At 33.9% G+C, this 18,046-nt stretch overlaps 1 protein-coding gene across 3 annotated transcripts; it reads left to right on the forward strand.

Annotated features, from left to right (window-relative positions):
• The first annotated feature begins 7,727 nt into the window (after positions 1-7,727).
• On the forward strand, positions 7,728-17,037 carry LOC126733091 (thioredoxin domain-containing protein PLP3B-like). 3 transcript variants are annotated; one of them, XM_050436244.1, is made up of 11 exons: positions 7,732-7,894; positions 7,985-8,057; positions 14,002-14,278; positions 14,437-14,558; positions 15,348-15,422; positions 15,507-15,554; positions 15,659-15,801; positions 15,908-15,980; positions 16,149-16,210; positions 16,542-16,639; positions 16,711-17,037. In XM_050436244.1, exons 4-11 carry the CDS (start codon positions 14,475-14,477, stop codon positions 16,818-16,820), a joined length of 693 nt encoding a protein of 230 aa, XP_050292201.1. In that variant the 5' UTR covers positions 7,732-7,894; positions 7,985-8,057; positions 14,002-14,278; positions 14,437-14,474; the 3' UTR covers positions 16,821-17,037. The 3 variants fall into 3 exon arrangements, with proteins under 3 accessions (XP_050292199.1, XP_050292201.1, XP_050292200.1); XM_050436242.1 differs by lacking the exons at positions 14,002-14,278; positions 14,437-14,558; positions 15,348-15,422; ... (4 more) ...; positions 16,542-16,639; positions 16,711-17,037 and adding an exon at positions 10,372-13,081 and having other exon boundaries at positions 7,728-7,894; XM_050436243.1 differs by lacking the exons at positions 14,002-14,278; positions 14,437-14,558; positions 15,348-15,422; ... (4 more) ...; positions 16,542-16,639; positions 16,711-17,037 and adding an exon at positions 10,372-13,081 and having other exon boundaries at positions 7,778-7,853.
• Positions 17,038-18,046: the final 1,009 nt, after the last annotated feature.

Below are 18,046 nucleotides of genomic sequence, written 5' to 3' on the forward strand. Positions count from 1 at the left end.
GCATGTTGTGTGGGAATGATGTTTATAGTTTTTGATCACCTTGTCTTGATCTTGAAGTCACATGTCTTTGACTGTCGAACTTGAACTTTTGGAGAAAGGCATAAATAACCATCTCATCATTATTCACAAGCCAATCATGAACACCTTAATGCATATCATAAGATTTTGTGCTCTAAAAAGTGTAGCACATGCACAAAAAGAAAATAAGGTGTAGCCTCGGTTAAATTGCTTAAAATTGGTGTGTACATTATTGGACTTAAAGTTAAATCAATCAAATAAAATTGGTGTGTACATCCCGACTATTTTAATAAGTTTCTACTAAATTAAAATTTGTGTGTACAATATAAGGCAAATCAAGAAACTTACATGATTGCAAGCTTATGATCTAAGAGATATGAGAGTTATATGATGTAACTCTTTAGGTGATAGTCTCTTTCAAACTCTATGTGATGAATTTTGTTTGTGTTTGATTTCTATTCATATATCACTTCACATGTATCTCAAGTTTTTGCTAATTGCACAAACTACACAAGTTATTCTTTGCTAAACTTTGTACATGTTATTGTGTGTGTTTTTGGTTTGACCAACCAAGTTTGAAAATTTCTTGAGTTTTATGCAAAACATATTTGATGTTTGAGATTTTAAGAGAATGGATTGAAAATCTTAATTTTGGGAAAATTGGGTTCAAAACATGTGTTTTTGAAAAGCATTTCATCTCATACTCATATATGTGATTTAAAAAATTCAATGCTTTAAGGAGTTTCTACATTATTTTTCTTTGTTTTTCAAAAAAAAAAAAGAAGATTTTTCCAGAATTTCGACCAATCAAAATTGTTTTTCGACTGATCGAAATTGCTATTAAAAATGTTTGTGAGTCTCTGTTTGTTTCGATCGGTGCTTGATTGGTGTTGGATCAATCAAAGCATTTTCGATCGATCGAAAATTGTGTAAATAATTTTAAAAAAAATTGATTTTCACGTGTTCAAACTCACTTTTTCAAAAGTTTTTCAGCTTTTTCTCTCTCTATACGACTTGGTCAAGGCTCCAATCCGATTTTTTGTCATTTTCCACCATTCTTTTTGCAAGGTTTTTCTCTCCCAAGGCTAGTAAGACCTTTATACCCTTCCTTTTGCATTTATTTTCACTTTTCATTCATCAAATCATGCATTATTTGGGAAATTTCGAAACTATGAAATTTTTGGCGTTTTTTGATGAATTAAGCATTTTCTTTCACAATTGATCAATGGGTTTTTGTTGGGGGATGTTATAAACATGATCTTTGGTGTTTAATTTGATCAATTTGACGTATTGTGAGAAATTGAAAATTCTAAGGCTTGAAACTACTCGATTTGGGGATTTTGTTCAAATTGAGTTTAATTGATGAAATTGGCTTGTTGGATTGATTAATTTGATCATTATAAACTATTTTCTAACTTGTGTGATGATCAATTGGTCAATTTAGTACAAATTGAACAAGTGATTTTTCAAAATTTTGGGGTTTTTTGTTATAAACTCTATGCTCAAGTCAATTTTGTGATTCTAAACTTAAATTGAACTTGTTATCACTACATTAGAGCATGCATCATGACATTTATCTATTCATGCATCATATAGATTGTTATTTCTATATTTGTTTTGTGCTAACTTGCAATCTGCCCTTAGTGTTTTTTTTTGTTCTTTCTCTTGTGTCTTTGTCCTTACCCTAGCACCATGCCTAGGAAGACTAGAGTCCGTAAGACATCCTCCTCTTCTTCTGCTCCTTCCTCTGTGGGCACTTTGTTTCGAAGTGAGAAATGTCAAAAGTTGTATAAGTCTTTAAACCTTAAGAGAAAGATTTAGGCAGAGCGTAAGATTTTGTTAGATGAGCTAGATCCTGCCATTTAGGCATACTTTGAGCATCGGGACTGGTTGCCACTTTTGGATATTGATTATCCTCTTCTAGCTACCCTGATTAGAGAGTTCTACTTGAACCTCTCTATCCACGTCTATGATTCCAACACTTTAGTAAAGAGTTGGATACGAGGTGTAGAGTTCACCATTACTCCTAGTGTAGTGGCTGATGCTCTTGGAGTACCTGTGGTCCGGCATCCTGTTTACCCTTATGATGAGTCTCCTTCCCTAGATGACATCATGTCTTACATCACTAGTACTTCTATCTGGTGGGGTTCTTATCCTAGAATCACTTCTGCTGAGTTCATTGAGACTACTTATCTTTTTTTTAGGATAGTATGTCATTCCTTGTGACCTATCTCTCATCTGCACACCATTCTTTTAAAGCGATGTGCATTTTTGTATGCTCTTATTACGGATCCTTCTATTAGTTTTCCTCATCTATTTCTTCATTCTTTGAACGAAGTTCATAGGAATTCCTCTACCGCTCATACTCTTTTCCATCCTGTTTTCATTCATAGGATTTTGTTATTTTTAGGTTTAGATGACTTCCCCTCTTCTGAGCCCGTACACATTATTGCTCCCATAGGTGCCACTTTTCTTAGGCAAAAGGCTACTCAAATGAGAGAGAGCTCTAAATGCCCTCGAGTTGAGCCTTCTGGTACCGCATCCCCTCCTTCTTCTACAAGTACTATTACTGTTCCTCCACCATTTACTTCGGATGATTTTGCCATTCGTCATACATTAGAGACTGTCATGACCATTTAAGCGACTTATGTTCAGATTTTGGTGAACATGCTTAATAAGCTTCGTGCTTTGTGAGCAGATTTGGTGCATCTTAGACGTTCGCCTTCACCACATCCTTTTGATGATGGATTCTGATTGCCCTTTGGCATTCCATCACAAAAAGGGGGAGAATATTTGGTCACTTGTAAATGATTTTTGTAATTAAGGGGAGAGATTTTGTTTGTTGGAGCTTGTGGAGTTTAGATTGTATCTAGGTGCTTCACTGTGTATGTGTATCCTTTTTGGCTCTTGATGTATTGTTTTTGGGTTATTCATGTTAAGGGGAGATACATTGTTATCTGTGTTTCTTGTTTCACTGCTCGTTGATTTATATTTATGAGTTGTTCATGATATATGTCTTTGTTTTGTGTTTTGTGAAGTCAAGAATTTATTTTTGTTTTACTTGTATTTTCCACACATGAGTTTATGTGTTTGTTGAGTATTTTAGGAAATATACAGGTGGATTCAGTTGTGCTGCTGTCTACACTTGCAACTGATGGATAGTAGTTATATTGGATTATTTTGTAATGAGCATTATTTTTGTAAAGGGCTTTTACTTGTAACTTTGAGCATTGTGTTTGTGTTTTGTCACGGATTGCCAAAGGGGGAGTTTGTTAGGTTCTAAGTATTTAGGAACTAATGTATTAGAACTCAAATTTGTATTGTTGGCAAAGTATGATCAAAATAGGTTTTTAGTCTTGTTTTAGACTTGCTCAAAGTATGTGTTTTATGTAAAGTTGGAATCGAGCTGCTGCAGAATTCATTGTGCAATTTGGTTTGGCTCGATCGATTGAGAATTAGACTTGACCGATCGAAAGTCGAGCAGAATGTTTTTTTTGCAGAATTTCCAACTCAGCCCTAAACTCATATGACGTGTAGGATTTTATGTTTTGCCCTAGGTATAAAAGGGAAATCCTAGCCACGTTTTTGAAGTCACTCTATTTGATGTGTGTGTGAATATCTTGTGAAATCTGAGAGGTGATTGCCTTCACACATGCTTAGGATTATCAAAAAGGAGATTTCATTGAGAGCTTGATGATCATTCAGTTGCTGCAAAAGAGCTTAAAGATACACAAGCGAGAGTGCTTGTACTTGCTGGAGAATCCAAGAAAGAAGGAGTCCATGGTCTCGCAGCTATCATGTGGTCGTGTCAGTAAGTTTTCTACTGGTGGGTAGCAACAGGACGTTAGTGGTCTAAGTCGCTATTGTAAAACTTCGATTCTTTCATAATAGATTCAAGTTTACCTTGAGGATAGCTAAGTTAAATCCTCCCCAGGTTTTTATCGGTGTGGTTTTCTGGGTCATCATATTTTTGTGTTCTTTATATTCCGCACTTTACATTGATATGATTGTATGATTGTGTTAACCTAGATCTGAAATTTGGACTAAGTAATTACTTGGCTAATTAACTAAGTTAATCCAATTGTGTTTTAAGAGGTCTGAAAACGTACACCATTAAATGTGACATTTAATTCAGGTGAAAATGCCTAGAAGAGCATTAATAGGCATAAATGATTCACCAGAAAGCAAACTTTAAAAGGCTATCGAACTAAGGTGATTATTTTTCATGAAAAACACAATATATTGCAACTATACTATCAATTCAGAGCAAGAATTTAACTTAGGCATCAGAGTGTCCTTAGCTGGCACCAAGCCGGTGAACTTTCTTTTTATTTCTTGTCTTTTCAACAGGCACTGCGGGTCATCCATCGGTAACAACGAAGAGCATACTGACGAGGACAAATTCGTGCTTCATCAGCATCTATAATATTTGCTAATAAAAATAAGTATATGTTAACAAATGCGCATTGGTTTATAAACTATTTTTAGAAACTTTTTATTGGAAAAATGATAAATAATTCATTTTTCTAACAACTTTTATATTTCTTATAAAAGTTGTGTCAAAACTTTCCTAATATGATTTATTAACAATTATCCTAAGGGGTGGGTTCCAGTTAGCTTAATTAGTAAAATCTCTGATAGTTGTATAAGAGATGTGGGGTTCAATCCCCGCCTACACTAAAAACTGACTAGTGTCTTGGTCTAATGATAAAGAGTTATCATCAAGAGCGGACATCAAAGGTTGAAATTCTCTAAAAAAAAACAATTATCTCAAGCATACCCATTAATATGACCCATAAAAATAAATCGTATGGCCAAAGATGGAGGCATAGTTTGACTTGGGAGGCATTGGCCACCCCAAAATTTAAAATATATATATATATATATATATATATATTAGTATATATAGGTATCAAGTACTAATTTTAGCAATTATTGATTCTTTTAAGAGTAATGCTATAACCACAAATTTTTTTACAACATTTATATAAAATTTTGAAGTAGAAAATTCTTATTGGTTTACATCTGAGCCTACCACTTAAACCATTTTTTTACTTACCTATAACCACTTATCACATCAACAATTAGTAAAATAGTTTATATCTCTAATATTTTCCTCCTTTTAAAGACTAAAAAAAAAAACCATAGATCTAAAAATCTAGAACAAAATATACAAGCCCCAAAAAAATAGTCCAATAACAAAAATTACCAATAGTAAAGTTAAAAAAATTAAGCTCAATCAACTAAACAACCCATCCCTTTAAAAATTTTAAACAAAATATTTTTGTCCTTATCCAAAAGCCTATGCATGCAAAAATAAATAAATAAATAAATAACATAAAAAACTTAGCGGCTAAGCAGCAATAAAGCAAAAGTCGAAGCCGCTGCATATAGTTAGCAGCAAAGCTGCCCCCAACTCTAAGTCTGGCTCTGTCCCTACATATGGAACATCAAAAAATTTTAGCAAATTTTTAGCTTCATAATTTGATATGCAATGGGAATGTAGTTAATCAATATTCGAGTAACAAAAATCTTTTACCATTTGTTACTAGATATCTTAGGGCTTGTTTGGTTAAAAGGATGGAAAAATAGAATGATAAAAAATTGTAAGTATAGATAATGCTTAGGTTTTCCCTTATGCATGTTTGGTAAAGAGAAATAGAAAAGTGAAATGATAGAAATAAGATTTATACTTCCTTTTTCTTTTTGTGCTAAAAAATAAGTGTAGGGGCCAAAACTAGCAGCTGACCCAACTCAGATGAGACTGGTCAAGATAGAGGCCTAATACAACCAATTTGTAAAGGTGGATTGTCAAAGTCAACCTTTTCAGCTCTTGTAGCCACAATTTGGTAATTAGAGAAAAAAAATTGGTAAGGATGACAATTTTAAATAAAAAATTATAACAAGGAAAGAGAAATTTTTATTTAAGTTCTTCCTTGGGTTGGCCAAGGAGCAATGGATCTTTAGGAGTACACTTCTCAGTTTTACAATGATATAACTTTCTCTCTCTATTTCCCTATTTCTCTCTTTAAACTTTTTCCAATCTCTCCTTAAGGAGGACTTTCCTTCCTATATATAGCTGTTTAGCTTGCATCTAAACCTTCCATTTGGATGGCTATTGATCCTTCTTTAGATACTTGTCCCATTACTGTTTTGCTGGTGGCAGTAAAATAGGCTATAGGCTGTGGGGGCACTGTTCAAGGGTCATTCTACCATTAATGCAATAGACTGAGCTGGTAGAGTGCATTAAACGTGGAGGAGATGGATGTTTTATCTAAAAGCTTCCTCCTGCCCCTTATTTGCACATCACTATCATCCTCCTTAGCCTTCAAGCTTATGACCTTGGTGGTTTATCTCCAGTCTCCCAAGAAAGTATTTGTTCCTCAAACCAGTTGTCCTCCTCGATTTCCCTAACCTAACTATATATCCTAACTGGGCCGGGCTTGACCTAGTGAATAGTTTGGTCCAGTTGCACCTCGGATGTATCCCACTTAATAATTCCTTCTCTTCGAGCTTCCCCCTCTCACAATAAGATACATATTTTATTTTTTTGGCTGAGAATAAAAAAGAAATATAATTGGTATAAATTTATTATGATACTTATATACATAAAAAGTATTTTTTTTTATTAGTATATAATTTTTTCTATTATTATATAAAAATTAATATGATTGAGGTCAATTAGTAGAACGCATTAAATTTATTAAATTTTATTATTTTATTTCTTTACCTCTCCATTTTTTATATTAAAATAAAAAATGTGATTAGATACAATGACATCTTCCAAAATTATATACATCACCAAAAAAAAAAATTTCCCAATCATACTCTTTAAAGTTTTTTTTTTTCTATAATTAAAGTTTAGTTTTGTTATAGTTGTTAAAACAAACTTTTTTTTTTGTTTTTTAAAAATAAGAAATATAATATTAGCGACATAATAATTTATAAATTTTTTAACCGCCGTTAATATTATTGATTATGATTTGAGTAACATTATTTCAAATTTTCAATCATTCCTAATTTTTTTTTTAAGTTATAAAAATGTTTTATATCTAAGCTTAGTTTTAGAAAAGAAAAGAAAAGAAAAAGATATTGTTAAAAATAAATGATTATCAAATAAAAGTATCCAAAGAAAAGTTTAAGAAAACAAAAATTCATATTCTGTGTAACTTGATATAGAACATGACATTGGTCTCCGACAAATTGACCTTTGGTCTTCGTCTCTGGCTCTCTGCAACGTGTTCCTTCGAAGCCTCCAAGGTTACAATGGCTTGACAGAGATGAAAACGACCTCAAAGCTCAAGACACGATGATTTGGCCTCTGTTTACAGTTAAATCATTTTTACCAAACATCTACTTCTTTATAAACCATTATGTAAGTATTTTTTTTTTTTTTTTTTTTTTTTATACTTTGAAGAGTTAAATTTAGTGTCAGCCGTGTTTGGTTGATAAGAAAACGTATGTAAAGAAAGGAAAATTGTCAGCCCCGGATGAGAATTTATCAATGAAATAGCTTTAGCAATTTCCAAGAACCAGTGGAGGAGACTGACCAGGAAAAAGTCTAGTACTCAACGAAGTCTCTATCCTTCTGGGCTATCAAACCGCGTGGAAAAAATGCACTACCTTTTTATTTATTTAAATACTTATAGTTGACCGACCGTGGAGTTGACGAACATATTTCCTTAAATGTCCTTTTGTTGTCAAAGTGGTAGCAGCATCATTGGATCACCCAATGGAAGGATGTTTACGTAAATTCAGCTCCCAAATTGTTCATAAAATTTTCGTATGACTTTTTCTTTAACCAAATTGAGAGTTCCCAGACTTCTTCAAGAGAAGTAAGAAAAACTTGTCTGATCTTCTCTTACAAGTTTCATTTGTAATGTCTCACAAAACTCAGATATGTTTTATAATTGACAGATTATGGTTATTCTGATTCATTCCGATTGCTTGGTTCCAACTCTTGCAGGATAAACTCACTTGGTTTCATCAACACTGGGCTGCATCATTGTAGAAGAATTTAACCAGTGAACAAGCTAATTGTAAGTTTTAACATACCCAATTACTTGAACTTCATTCTTTTCCTTTTAGTTCTTTTCCTAGTAAAATGTTTAATAGTCTCTACCAACTTGTATTTTTACGGTTTCATTTCATTTGTATGAACTGCGGTTACTGATTTAGAAACTCATATCTATATATATGGCATGAAGACTTTAAAATTGTCTAGTTATTTTTGAGTCTTTGGCTTTTGAGTTCGGGCAATTTGTTATTAGAAAAGAAGATTCTTAGTGCACATCGGTTTGTTCGGGGAAATGTATCCATTTCATGGTTCATACTGGATATTAAATGACATGGTTGTCTATAAAGTATAAACTGCTGAATCCAGAAAATAAAATCTTATCTATGAAACCATTTCGAGTAAAATAGAGATTCCACAACACAAAAGAGTATTTGGGAGTAACAATAGAAGTTAGCTCAACCATCCACTTCATAGACATAAGTTCTGGTGCAAAAATGCTTTAAAATTTATTCAAACTAGATCACTACTTACAGAACACCAGCAGCTTAGCCGCCTAAATTACAGCAGAATATATAAACTAATCAAGTAAAACAATTTAGCTCAATTGACACCTCCTAGTGTTTCTAACAGCGATATCTAAGGTTTAACTACTCATTTAGATCAATTGCTACCTCCTAGCTCAATTATGTTATATTAACTACTCATTCTTCTCATCATTATTTATTGTGAAACTTCACTCCCATGTGTACACCTAACATTACGGTCCTTACTAGCTTCACTTAAACAGCCTGTAAATTCATACCATTAGGATAGTGATTCTGTGATTGGAGCTGATTAAAATTCTCTTTACCATCAACTTACGCTTTTCCGAACAAGTGGTAATTTATCACATACCCTTTGAGTTTGTAGTAGTCCATTGTAACTCCACATCCATGTGCCTTCTAATTAAGCACATCTCTATTACTTGCTTCCAATTTATTTTAGAAAAGATGCTATCGTAAAACAAGTAATTCCTGCTTTCAAAAAGTCTTCTACAGAATGGACAAGGGACATCTTATAATCCCATTTAAGTAATCTACCCTTTGTTGAGAATTTGTTTTTGAAATTTAGCCAGATTATGAAATATGCTTTGGAATAGCTCTTGGATGCTGTATCAGCTTCAACCATTCAGCTTTAGGCAATGGTTATCTAATAACATTTCAATATACTGTCAATATTTTCCAGCAGAGGCAGAGTCACATAGTTGCAAGTTGAAATTTAAAAAGTTTTGAGGTATATGTAAAGTATTAGGGATTAATTGTTTCCTTCTTTTTATCTTTTTTTTTTCTTTTTCAATTGCACTTATTGAGAAATTATTGTGTCAATTACAAAAGCAATTTAAAAAAAAAAAAATGAGAACTCTTTGCAATCTTAAGAATCTGTAGACTGATCAAATAAAAAATAATAATGAAGAACATGTTTTTATATAGCAAAAGTGGTCCCTAAAACAAAACAAATGATTTTTTTTTTAAAAAAAAACTTCTCTTGAACCTAGTTGTTCAAACAAATAACCACTTTCCCCATTACTTATTACTTAACACACCCTATCGGCTTATTCTCAAACCCTTCTATGGTTCATCTGTTGGAGAGAGAGAGAGAGAGAGAGAGAATACGTGGAAAAAGAAAAGATTGTGCAGCTAGGTGAAAAATGATTTAAACCTTAAATCTTATATTGGGTTTTTTTTTTTTTTTGGGAGAAACTTACTGGGTTGAATTTGTTTACTAGTTTGACAAAAAATTATAATTAAGAGGTTTCATCTCATACTTTATTTAGTTCCTAAAAAGTGATTATTCTAGGACCTCTACTAATTAATTTTAAATAATGAAATTTTTAGATATTATCGGTTTACATGGTGACAAGTCTAATTATAGTGTTTATTAATTACTACAAAATTCATATTAAGTTGTCTCTATAGTAAAAGTATGGGTTTATATTTCAAAGTGTTTGTGATTAAATTTATTGTTTTTGATGGTATTGATGATGGGGGATGATACAATGGTTTCAAAATATACAAATTTGTCAAGAAAGTTTGTAATAAGGTATTGGTTTGTAATAGGAAATTTTATTTTCAAAATAAAATAAAATCAATATATTTAATTACAGACATAGGGAGAAAATCTTGACTCTATCATTGTTTCCTATAGGAAAGGGCTCCCATGTGAGGCAATTTTCTTAGTAGTCTTGATTGCATTTCTTGATTTCTTCATTCTTTAATGATTCTCGCAATAGTATTTTTGTTAAATATTGAAGAGTTCTTTTTTTTTTCCTAATTAATTTTCTTCAAAATATTTTCAAGGCAAAGATATGGTGGATGCAGTAGTATCCGTTTTCTTGGATAACCTGCTTAAAGCTCTTTCAGAAGAGAGCCGCATTTTGGTTGAATTCAGAGATCAGTTTGAAAAATTACAGAGTGAACTCCTATTAATGCAAGGCTTCCTCAAAGATGCTGACAGGCTCAAAAGGAAGCAGCAAGTCCTTCGTACGATCATGGTCAATTTGCGAGAACTGATTTTTGAAGCTGAAGACATACTAGCAGATTGCCAACTTCAGTCGAGGGATAATGACCCCTTTTCCGCTGGTTGGTTTATGTGCATCTATCCTAAAAAACTGCCATTCCAGTATCAGACTGGAAAGCGCCTTAAAGAAATCAACGAGAAAATTATCGAAATCAAGAAAAACATTGGACCCTATCTTGGAGTATCAATTTTGAACCAACCAGACCAAAATGACTTGTTTCCTAGATGGAGCTCTCCTGTGTATGATCATACACAAGTGGTAGGATTGGAAGGTGACAAAAGAAAGATAAAAGATTGGGTATTTAATGCAGATGACGGCATACTGGGAATTGGAGTGGTTGGTATGGGTGGGCTGGGAAAAACCACCATTGCTCATGAAGTTTTCAATGATCGAGAAGTAGAGGTGCACTTTGAAAGAAGAATGTGGGTTTCTGTTTCCCAGACTTTTACTGAAGAACAAATTATGAGAAGCATGTTGAGGAACCTGGGAGATGCAAGTTCAGGAGATGATCGAGGTGAATTACTGAGAAAAATAAACCAATATCTCATAGGGAAGAGATATTTGATTGTAATGGATGATGTGTGGAGCGAGGATGTTGCTTGGTGGCAAAGAATTTTGGCAGGATTACCTAAAGGAAATGGAAGCACTGTTATTATTACTTCAAGAAATGAGAAAGTCGTACGAAAGATGGGAGTAAAGGAGGACAAAATCCATTGGCCTAAATGCCTTAGTGGGTCTGATAGCTGGTTGCTCTTTCGAAAGATTGCATTTGCAGCCAGTGGTGGTGAATGTACATTCCCTGAGCTAGAGAATATTGGGAAGGAGATTGTAGTGAAGTGCAAGGGTCTTCCATTAGCAATTAAGGTAGTTGGAGGAATGATGCTTTGTAAACCGCCTCGATATCATGAATGGAAGCGGATTTCAGACCATTTCCGCAATGAATTAGCTGAAAATGATGATTCTGAGAGTGGATTGAGGGCTACACTACAATTGAGCTATGATGAGCTCCCGTCTTATCTGAAGTCATGCTTCCTTTGTTTCTCTATTTTCCCAGAGGATTGTGTCATAGGCAAAGATCAATTAGTCCGTTGGTGGATTGGAGAAGGTTTTGTCCCACTGAGGGGTGGCAGATCAACAACTGAAGCAGGGGAAGATTGTTTCTCAGGTTTAACAAATCGTTGTTTGATTGAGGTTGTTGATAAGACTTACAATGGGACTATTTACAATTGCACAATTCATGATATGGTTCGTGATTTGGTGCTAAAAGTTGCAGAAGATGATGCATTCTATAACGAAAATGGTTCAAGTTGTCGTCATTTGGGGATCCAAAACGATTTAGGCCCAAAGCACCTCATTGCCAATCAAAAGTTGCGGGCATTGTTGTCCACAAATAAGACTGCTGAAGTAAACAAGATTGCATCAAGCATGGCCAAAAAAGTTCACGAGTCTCGGTACTTGCGGGTATTGGATGTTTCCAGATCAATCTTTGAAGCATCTCTCTCAGTTACATTGAATCAGATTGGTTCCCTTCAGCACCTAACCTACCTCAGTTTAAGCAACACTCATCCACTGATTCAACTCCCACCTTCACTTGAGAAGATCAGCCACCTTCAAATTTTGGATGTGAGTTATTGTCAAAATTTGAAAATGATTCCATCTTATATTGTGACTTTTAAGAAGCTCAAGGTTTTAGATGTAAGCCATTGCGGTTCACTTGAATGCTTGCCCAAAGGCTTGGGAAGGCTTTCAAACCTTGAGGTATTGTTGGGGTTTAGACCTGCCAGATCAAGTCAATTAGAAGGTTGTCGCATTGGTGAATTAAGAAATTTGACTAAACTCAGGACATTGGGTTTACAAATAACTCGGGCTGATGAGATTGGAGACAATGAGGTCAATGCATTGATAAATCTCCAAGAACTGCAATATTTGACAGTGAGTTGCTTCGATAGTCATGGTAGTGACCTGATTACCAAGGTCGATAAACTCTTTCCTCCACAGCAACTCCATGAGCTGTGTCTCAAATTCTATCCAGGAAAGATGAGTCCAATGTGGCTCAACCCCATATCACTGCCTTTCTTAAAGTTTCTTTCAATCTCCTCTGGTGATATTGCAGAGATGAATCAGAGATTTTGGGGGGATGTTAATACCGTCTGGAAGATTGAGGCTTTGATGTTGGAATCTCTCTCGAATTTGGGAGTGGAATGGTTGAGGGTGCAACGAGTTATGCCTTCATTAAGAGTTGTGAATGTGAGTTGGTGTCCGGAGTTGGGATCTTTCCCAGTTGATGATTTTGGCTTTAGAGGTGGCGTTTGGAAGAAGGAAGAGCACAGAAGCTAAAACAATGACAAACGTGAGGAGGAATAAATTTGATGTAATTTTTTTTTTTTTTTTTTAATCATGCCATTGTAAAACTCTTGTTTCTTATTATATGTAAACATGGATATCATATATATTCAGCAATTGATGCCATTCATTAAACTCTTAGTTTCTATACATTGTTACAAATAAATCATGACAGCACAAATGTGTTCTTTCTTGTGAAGTTACATACTAATCATTAAGCTAGAAAGAAATTAGTTTTTGCTTTCCTATCATAAATAAATCATGTCACTGGCTTATGTAAGCATTAATACTGCTCTCAGGCTGCTTCTATTTTACGAGACAATTCTGTTTATAGATTAGTAAGGCCAATTATTTGTCTGGGCTAATGGTATTCAATGAGGTAGTTGATTAACGGTTACTCTCAATGGCTTGATTGATATGCATGATCAAATATGGATTTCTAGGAAAATTATTGGATAATCTCATGATACAATAATGTCGTATTCATTCCTTTCACATGAATGATGGATCTTGCTATGAATTTAATTAATGTGATATACTATTATATCATAGAAGGAAGAACATTATTATTGTACTCCTAGAGTGTTGTATGACTGCATTTTTGGTCTCATAATGAGGATTAAGAAATCCTACATCATTTCATGACCATTTTTAAACTTCTTGGATGATATAAATATAATTCCATCGTTACAATTAACTTTATAATTTTCGGTTCAACCTTACTTTAGTCTATAACCTACTAATCTTCTACATTGATTCTATTTCCATCAATCGTACCAAGATTGTGTTGTGGAATGTTTTGCTTAACAAGTATTAAGCTCGGTTTTTGGTTTCTATATGTGAACAACTTTGGCGGAACCATTCACAATAAATTTCACAAATGCTGAGTTGACAAATAATTATTGATTTTAATATGAACCCTCCACTTAAACTACTTTATTATCTACCATTAATAAATTACCACCTTAAAGATCTCAAACAATCTTGCAAAACTGTTGTGAAATATGTCGTGTCTCTAGACTTTATTATTTCATTATTTCTCTCTAATAAATAAAATTTTCCAAAGCCAAGATGGGGAAACCCTGAGCCTGATCCTGGGCCTTTACATTATGTTGAAATGGTTCGGACTTCAAAGTTCGGCCCAGACCCAGGTTTTGTTTTTCTCAATTCCCCCCCAGGATACCGAAATTTCCAGATCTCAAAAACGTACCGTTTTGTTTTTTGGGTGGTTGTGTGGTTTTCAGGTTCCCAATTCTCAATTCTCAATTCTCTCTCTTCTTCGAAATTTGAAAGCAGTGAAGCCCCCGGGAGAAAGAAAATACTGTTTCACCAACTCTAAAAAGGTAGAGTCTTCCATTTCCAGATCTCAAAAGTTCTTAACTTTTTTTTCTTTTCTTTTCATATAGTTCCATTCAAAACAAATTCCAAAAATATGTTTATAATGCTAAGATCTCATACTTCTCTGATCTCAATTCTGATATGCTTTTTAAAAATCTTTCAGAAAGAGAGAGTGAGAGAAAAAAAAAAAAAATTAGCGAGATGGATCCGGATTCAGTGAAATCGACTCTGAGTAACTTAGCATTTGGAAATGTTATGGCCGCCGCTGCTCGTGATTATCAAAAGGTGTGTGTGTGTTCTCCTCTTCAATTCACTTTGCAATTTTATTTTATATTTTTTTTCATCAGATCCAAATTTTTTCTGTTATTGTTGTATTTGTATTTGTATTTGTACTTTGTTAGTTTTTTTTTTTTTTTGATAAATTTATTTCAACAGGCTAGAAATCTTTGAATTCACATGATTAAGTAAAAGCATCAAGAATCTTTATTGTTTTGCAATTATGGGAATTAAGTCTGTTAAAGTTCCCAAAATAATTTGAGGGAGTTGTATAAAAATCTTAGCTTGCCGTGTCTAGCTCCCCAATTCTCTATTAATAGCTTTTGCAATCTAGAATTTAAGAAGCAAATGAATCCTTGATGCTCCATTGGAAACACAAGAATGCTACTTTTCTTTCTACGTGTCTGTTTCCGATTGCAATGTTAGATTTTAGTCTTTAAATTAACTGCCCACTTGCTTTTTTGATGAAAAATTGATTTTGTATGTCACCCTATATTATACTGTTGCTTAGCAGAATGTAAAGATCTTTATGCGGTCCTCATAAGTCAAGAAGTATATCTATCCATTCGGGTTTTTTAAAATTTCAATGTTCTATGATTGTTTCTGGTTGAAGTGGGCTATAAGTAGTTTAGTTAATACTAAAAAATGTTTGCCAGGTTAAATAATATTTTCCTTGTGATTTAGAATGACTAATAACATGATTTAAGAATGTAGTGTTTGATTCTTACAGTTAGCGAGCAACGTAGCTTCGGTTGCCAATTGTTATGTTGTCTCATGCGTACTTAAATAATCTTACAGGAAGTGCTTGCTCAAGGGAAGTCACAGGCATCAAGTTCTGTCAACCAGGAGGTCGACCTTGATGAGTTGATGGACGTAAGTTATATAGTAATTCATGCATTTAGCATATTAATGCAGTTGTTTCTATTTATAAGGTGTACTTGCATTGGGTGATATTAGGATCCTGAGCTGGAAAAATTGCATTCCGATAGGATTGCAGCTCTCAAGGTTAGAATTTTGAATTTTATTCCCCCCTGAACTGACCTAGATGCATTATGATGTATAGATTTGGAGTAAGCATTCTATATTTATGATAGGATTTATTTGAATAGAAAGAAGCTGAGAAGCGAGAAGCATTAAAGAAGCAAGGGCATGGAGAATACAGGGAGGTTACTGAGGGGGATTTCTTGGGTGAAGTTACTGGTAGTGAAAAAGTGATTTGTCATTTCTACCATCGGGAGTTCTATCGCTGCAAGTAAAGCATTTACTTTAATCTTTCTCTCTCTCTCTCTCTCTCATGTACACACATGAATGTCTGAATTACAAAATTTTTGGTGTTAATGCCAAATGGATTTTGTTAGGATTGTGGATAAGCATTTGAAAACCCTTGCACTAAAGCATGTTGATACAAAGTTCATCAAGTTGGATGCAGAGGTCAGTATACATGAGTTTTTCAGTTAATATGATTTAATAGATAAATCTTTTGGTATTTTACTCAATTTGAGCATATCCAATTGCAATATCAGAATTTGGGGATTCATTTATTGCTAAACTTTGATCATTCAAGATGAAATTGAATACATTATTGAAAATGAAATGCAGAATGCACCCTTCTTTGTTGCTAAACTAGGAGTCAAGACCTTGCCATGTGTCATTCTTTTCAGGTAAGGTCATATTTGTTGTCCTTTAATTGTTGTAATTCATCAATTTTTGTATTGGCATATCAGTACTGTACCAAAAGACAGTCGGAGACCAAAAGAAGTTGGAAGTAGTGAAAAAAGAGCTCTCATAAGATTCTGGCCTTCTTTTGTTTTTTAATATTATAATGATAATGACATATAATTAGCAGTATTTGCCTGGATGTAGCCCAGACAAGCATAACTTGATCATTAGCCTAAGGTTATCAGTGCTGATATGCCTCATGTTTATTTCATGACCTTCAGATTATGCTGCATTTTTGCATCATTTGATTATTGTCACAATGTTTACTTTCAGAAAAGGAATTGCAGTAGATAGGCTAGTTGGGTTTCAAGATCTGGGAGGAAAAGATGATTTTTCCACAAAGACACTTGAGGCCCTACTAATAAAGAAAGGTAATGCTTTTGTCCAGTGTGTTTCGCATTTCTTAGCTTGTCACAATATTCTCTCAACTATCATTGTACAGGTATTCTTATTGAGAAGAAAGAAGATGCAGATGCAGAGGATGATGGTAATCATGAAAATAGGCGCAGGACAGTGAGATCCTCTTTGAATCCTGATTCTGATTCTGACTGAAAAATGGAAGAACTGCAGATTTTCTATCTGGATTCTTAGTTCAGGTCACTTGGGGAGGCCTGGGGTGGGGGAAGGATCCTAGATATTGAGAGAATTTGAGATGCTTTTTAAATGCATGCTTGTGTTGTTGTAGTCACTTCTGCTTCATGTGAATTTATTCCAGCGTGTTCTTTTTGAACAATGATTACTCAATAGGCACTTTGACCATTTATATCAACTGTTGAGCCCTATGGAGAAATGAGTCCTAGGTTACCATTCCATAAATGCCTTGTTTGAGCAAGCATGCCTAACCAACTTGATGACAAGTAATGCAACTTTATCTAAAGCCCATATTGGTGGTTTGAGAGTCCCTCCAAGACAGGAATAAGTTTATTGGTGATAGATTCTAATTATTTTGGTTCTATTGATGGATTGATTGAAATTCCTATCTAGACTGCACTAATTTCTCTACGCATGCCACAGTTGTTAAAACTTAAAACTGCAGTCCAAATTGTAGGATTGCATAATCCTATGAGAACTTTCCCAAAATAATTAGAATCTCATTCGAGTAGCAATGAACTCAGACCCAATCCAACCCAAACTATTGGGTTAGGCCGGTTTTTAGAGGTTGGTGGGTTGGGTTGAGTTGTGAAATTTGTTTTTACAGTAGCTCAGGTTGGGTTCGGGTCATAAGACTCACAAATTCATCTAACCCGACCCAACTCACCTATATTTAATATACATTTAAAATTTTAAAAAATATTATGCAATTTTGTTATTTGCTTTTTTAGCCCTCTTCCTAAATAAAACCCATACTCTAAGTTCTCCTCATATAGTTTGTATTGGTTTGGTGTTATGCTCAGGATTATTTGGTTATAAATTTGCATTTATTTGTAGTGATGTTCTAATTCTCCGTTTAATATTAGTAATAGTAATTTTTTATAAAAAAAAAAATTGTCCAATCCACATGGGTACAACTTGATCCATGTGGGCTGGGTTGGATTTTTTTTAACCCACCATGATGGGTTGAGTTGAAAAAACCCCTCAATCCGACTCATGCACACTTCTAATAGAAATTTGCTATCATTTTTTTTTTTCTTCTTCATTTAAAAATAGGATTTTACTATCCTTGATTCGATCCATGAAACCTTTCCATCGATCATCAGAAGCATCTCAATTTAAAAAACTTTGTGCCTTACTCAATGTCTTCATAATGTTAGAATTGAGTCTGTAACTCATCATGTTAG

This window comes from Quercus robur, chromosome 6 (assembly GCF_932294415.1).
Source record: "Quercus robur chromosome 6, dhQueRobu3.1, whole genome shotgun sequence".
Lineage (NCBI taxonomy): Eukaryota > Viridiplantae > Streptophyta > Magnoliopsida > Fagales > Fagaceae > Quercus > Quercus robur.

Bases quoted from the DNA above. Each gene is read 5' to 3' on its own strand.
- LOC126733091 (XM_050436242.1), top strand. From the start codon at position 10,380: ATGGTGGATGCAGTAGTATCCGTTTTCTTGGATAACCTGCTTAAAGCT.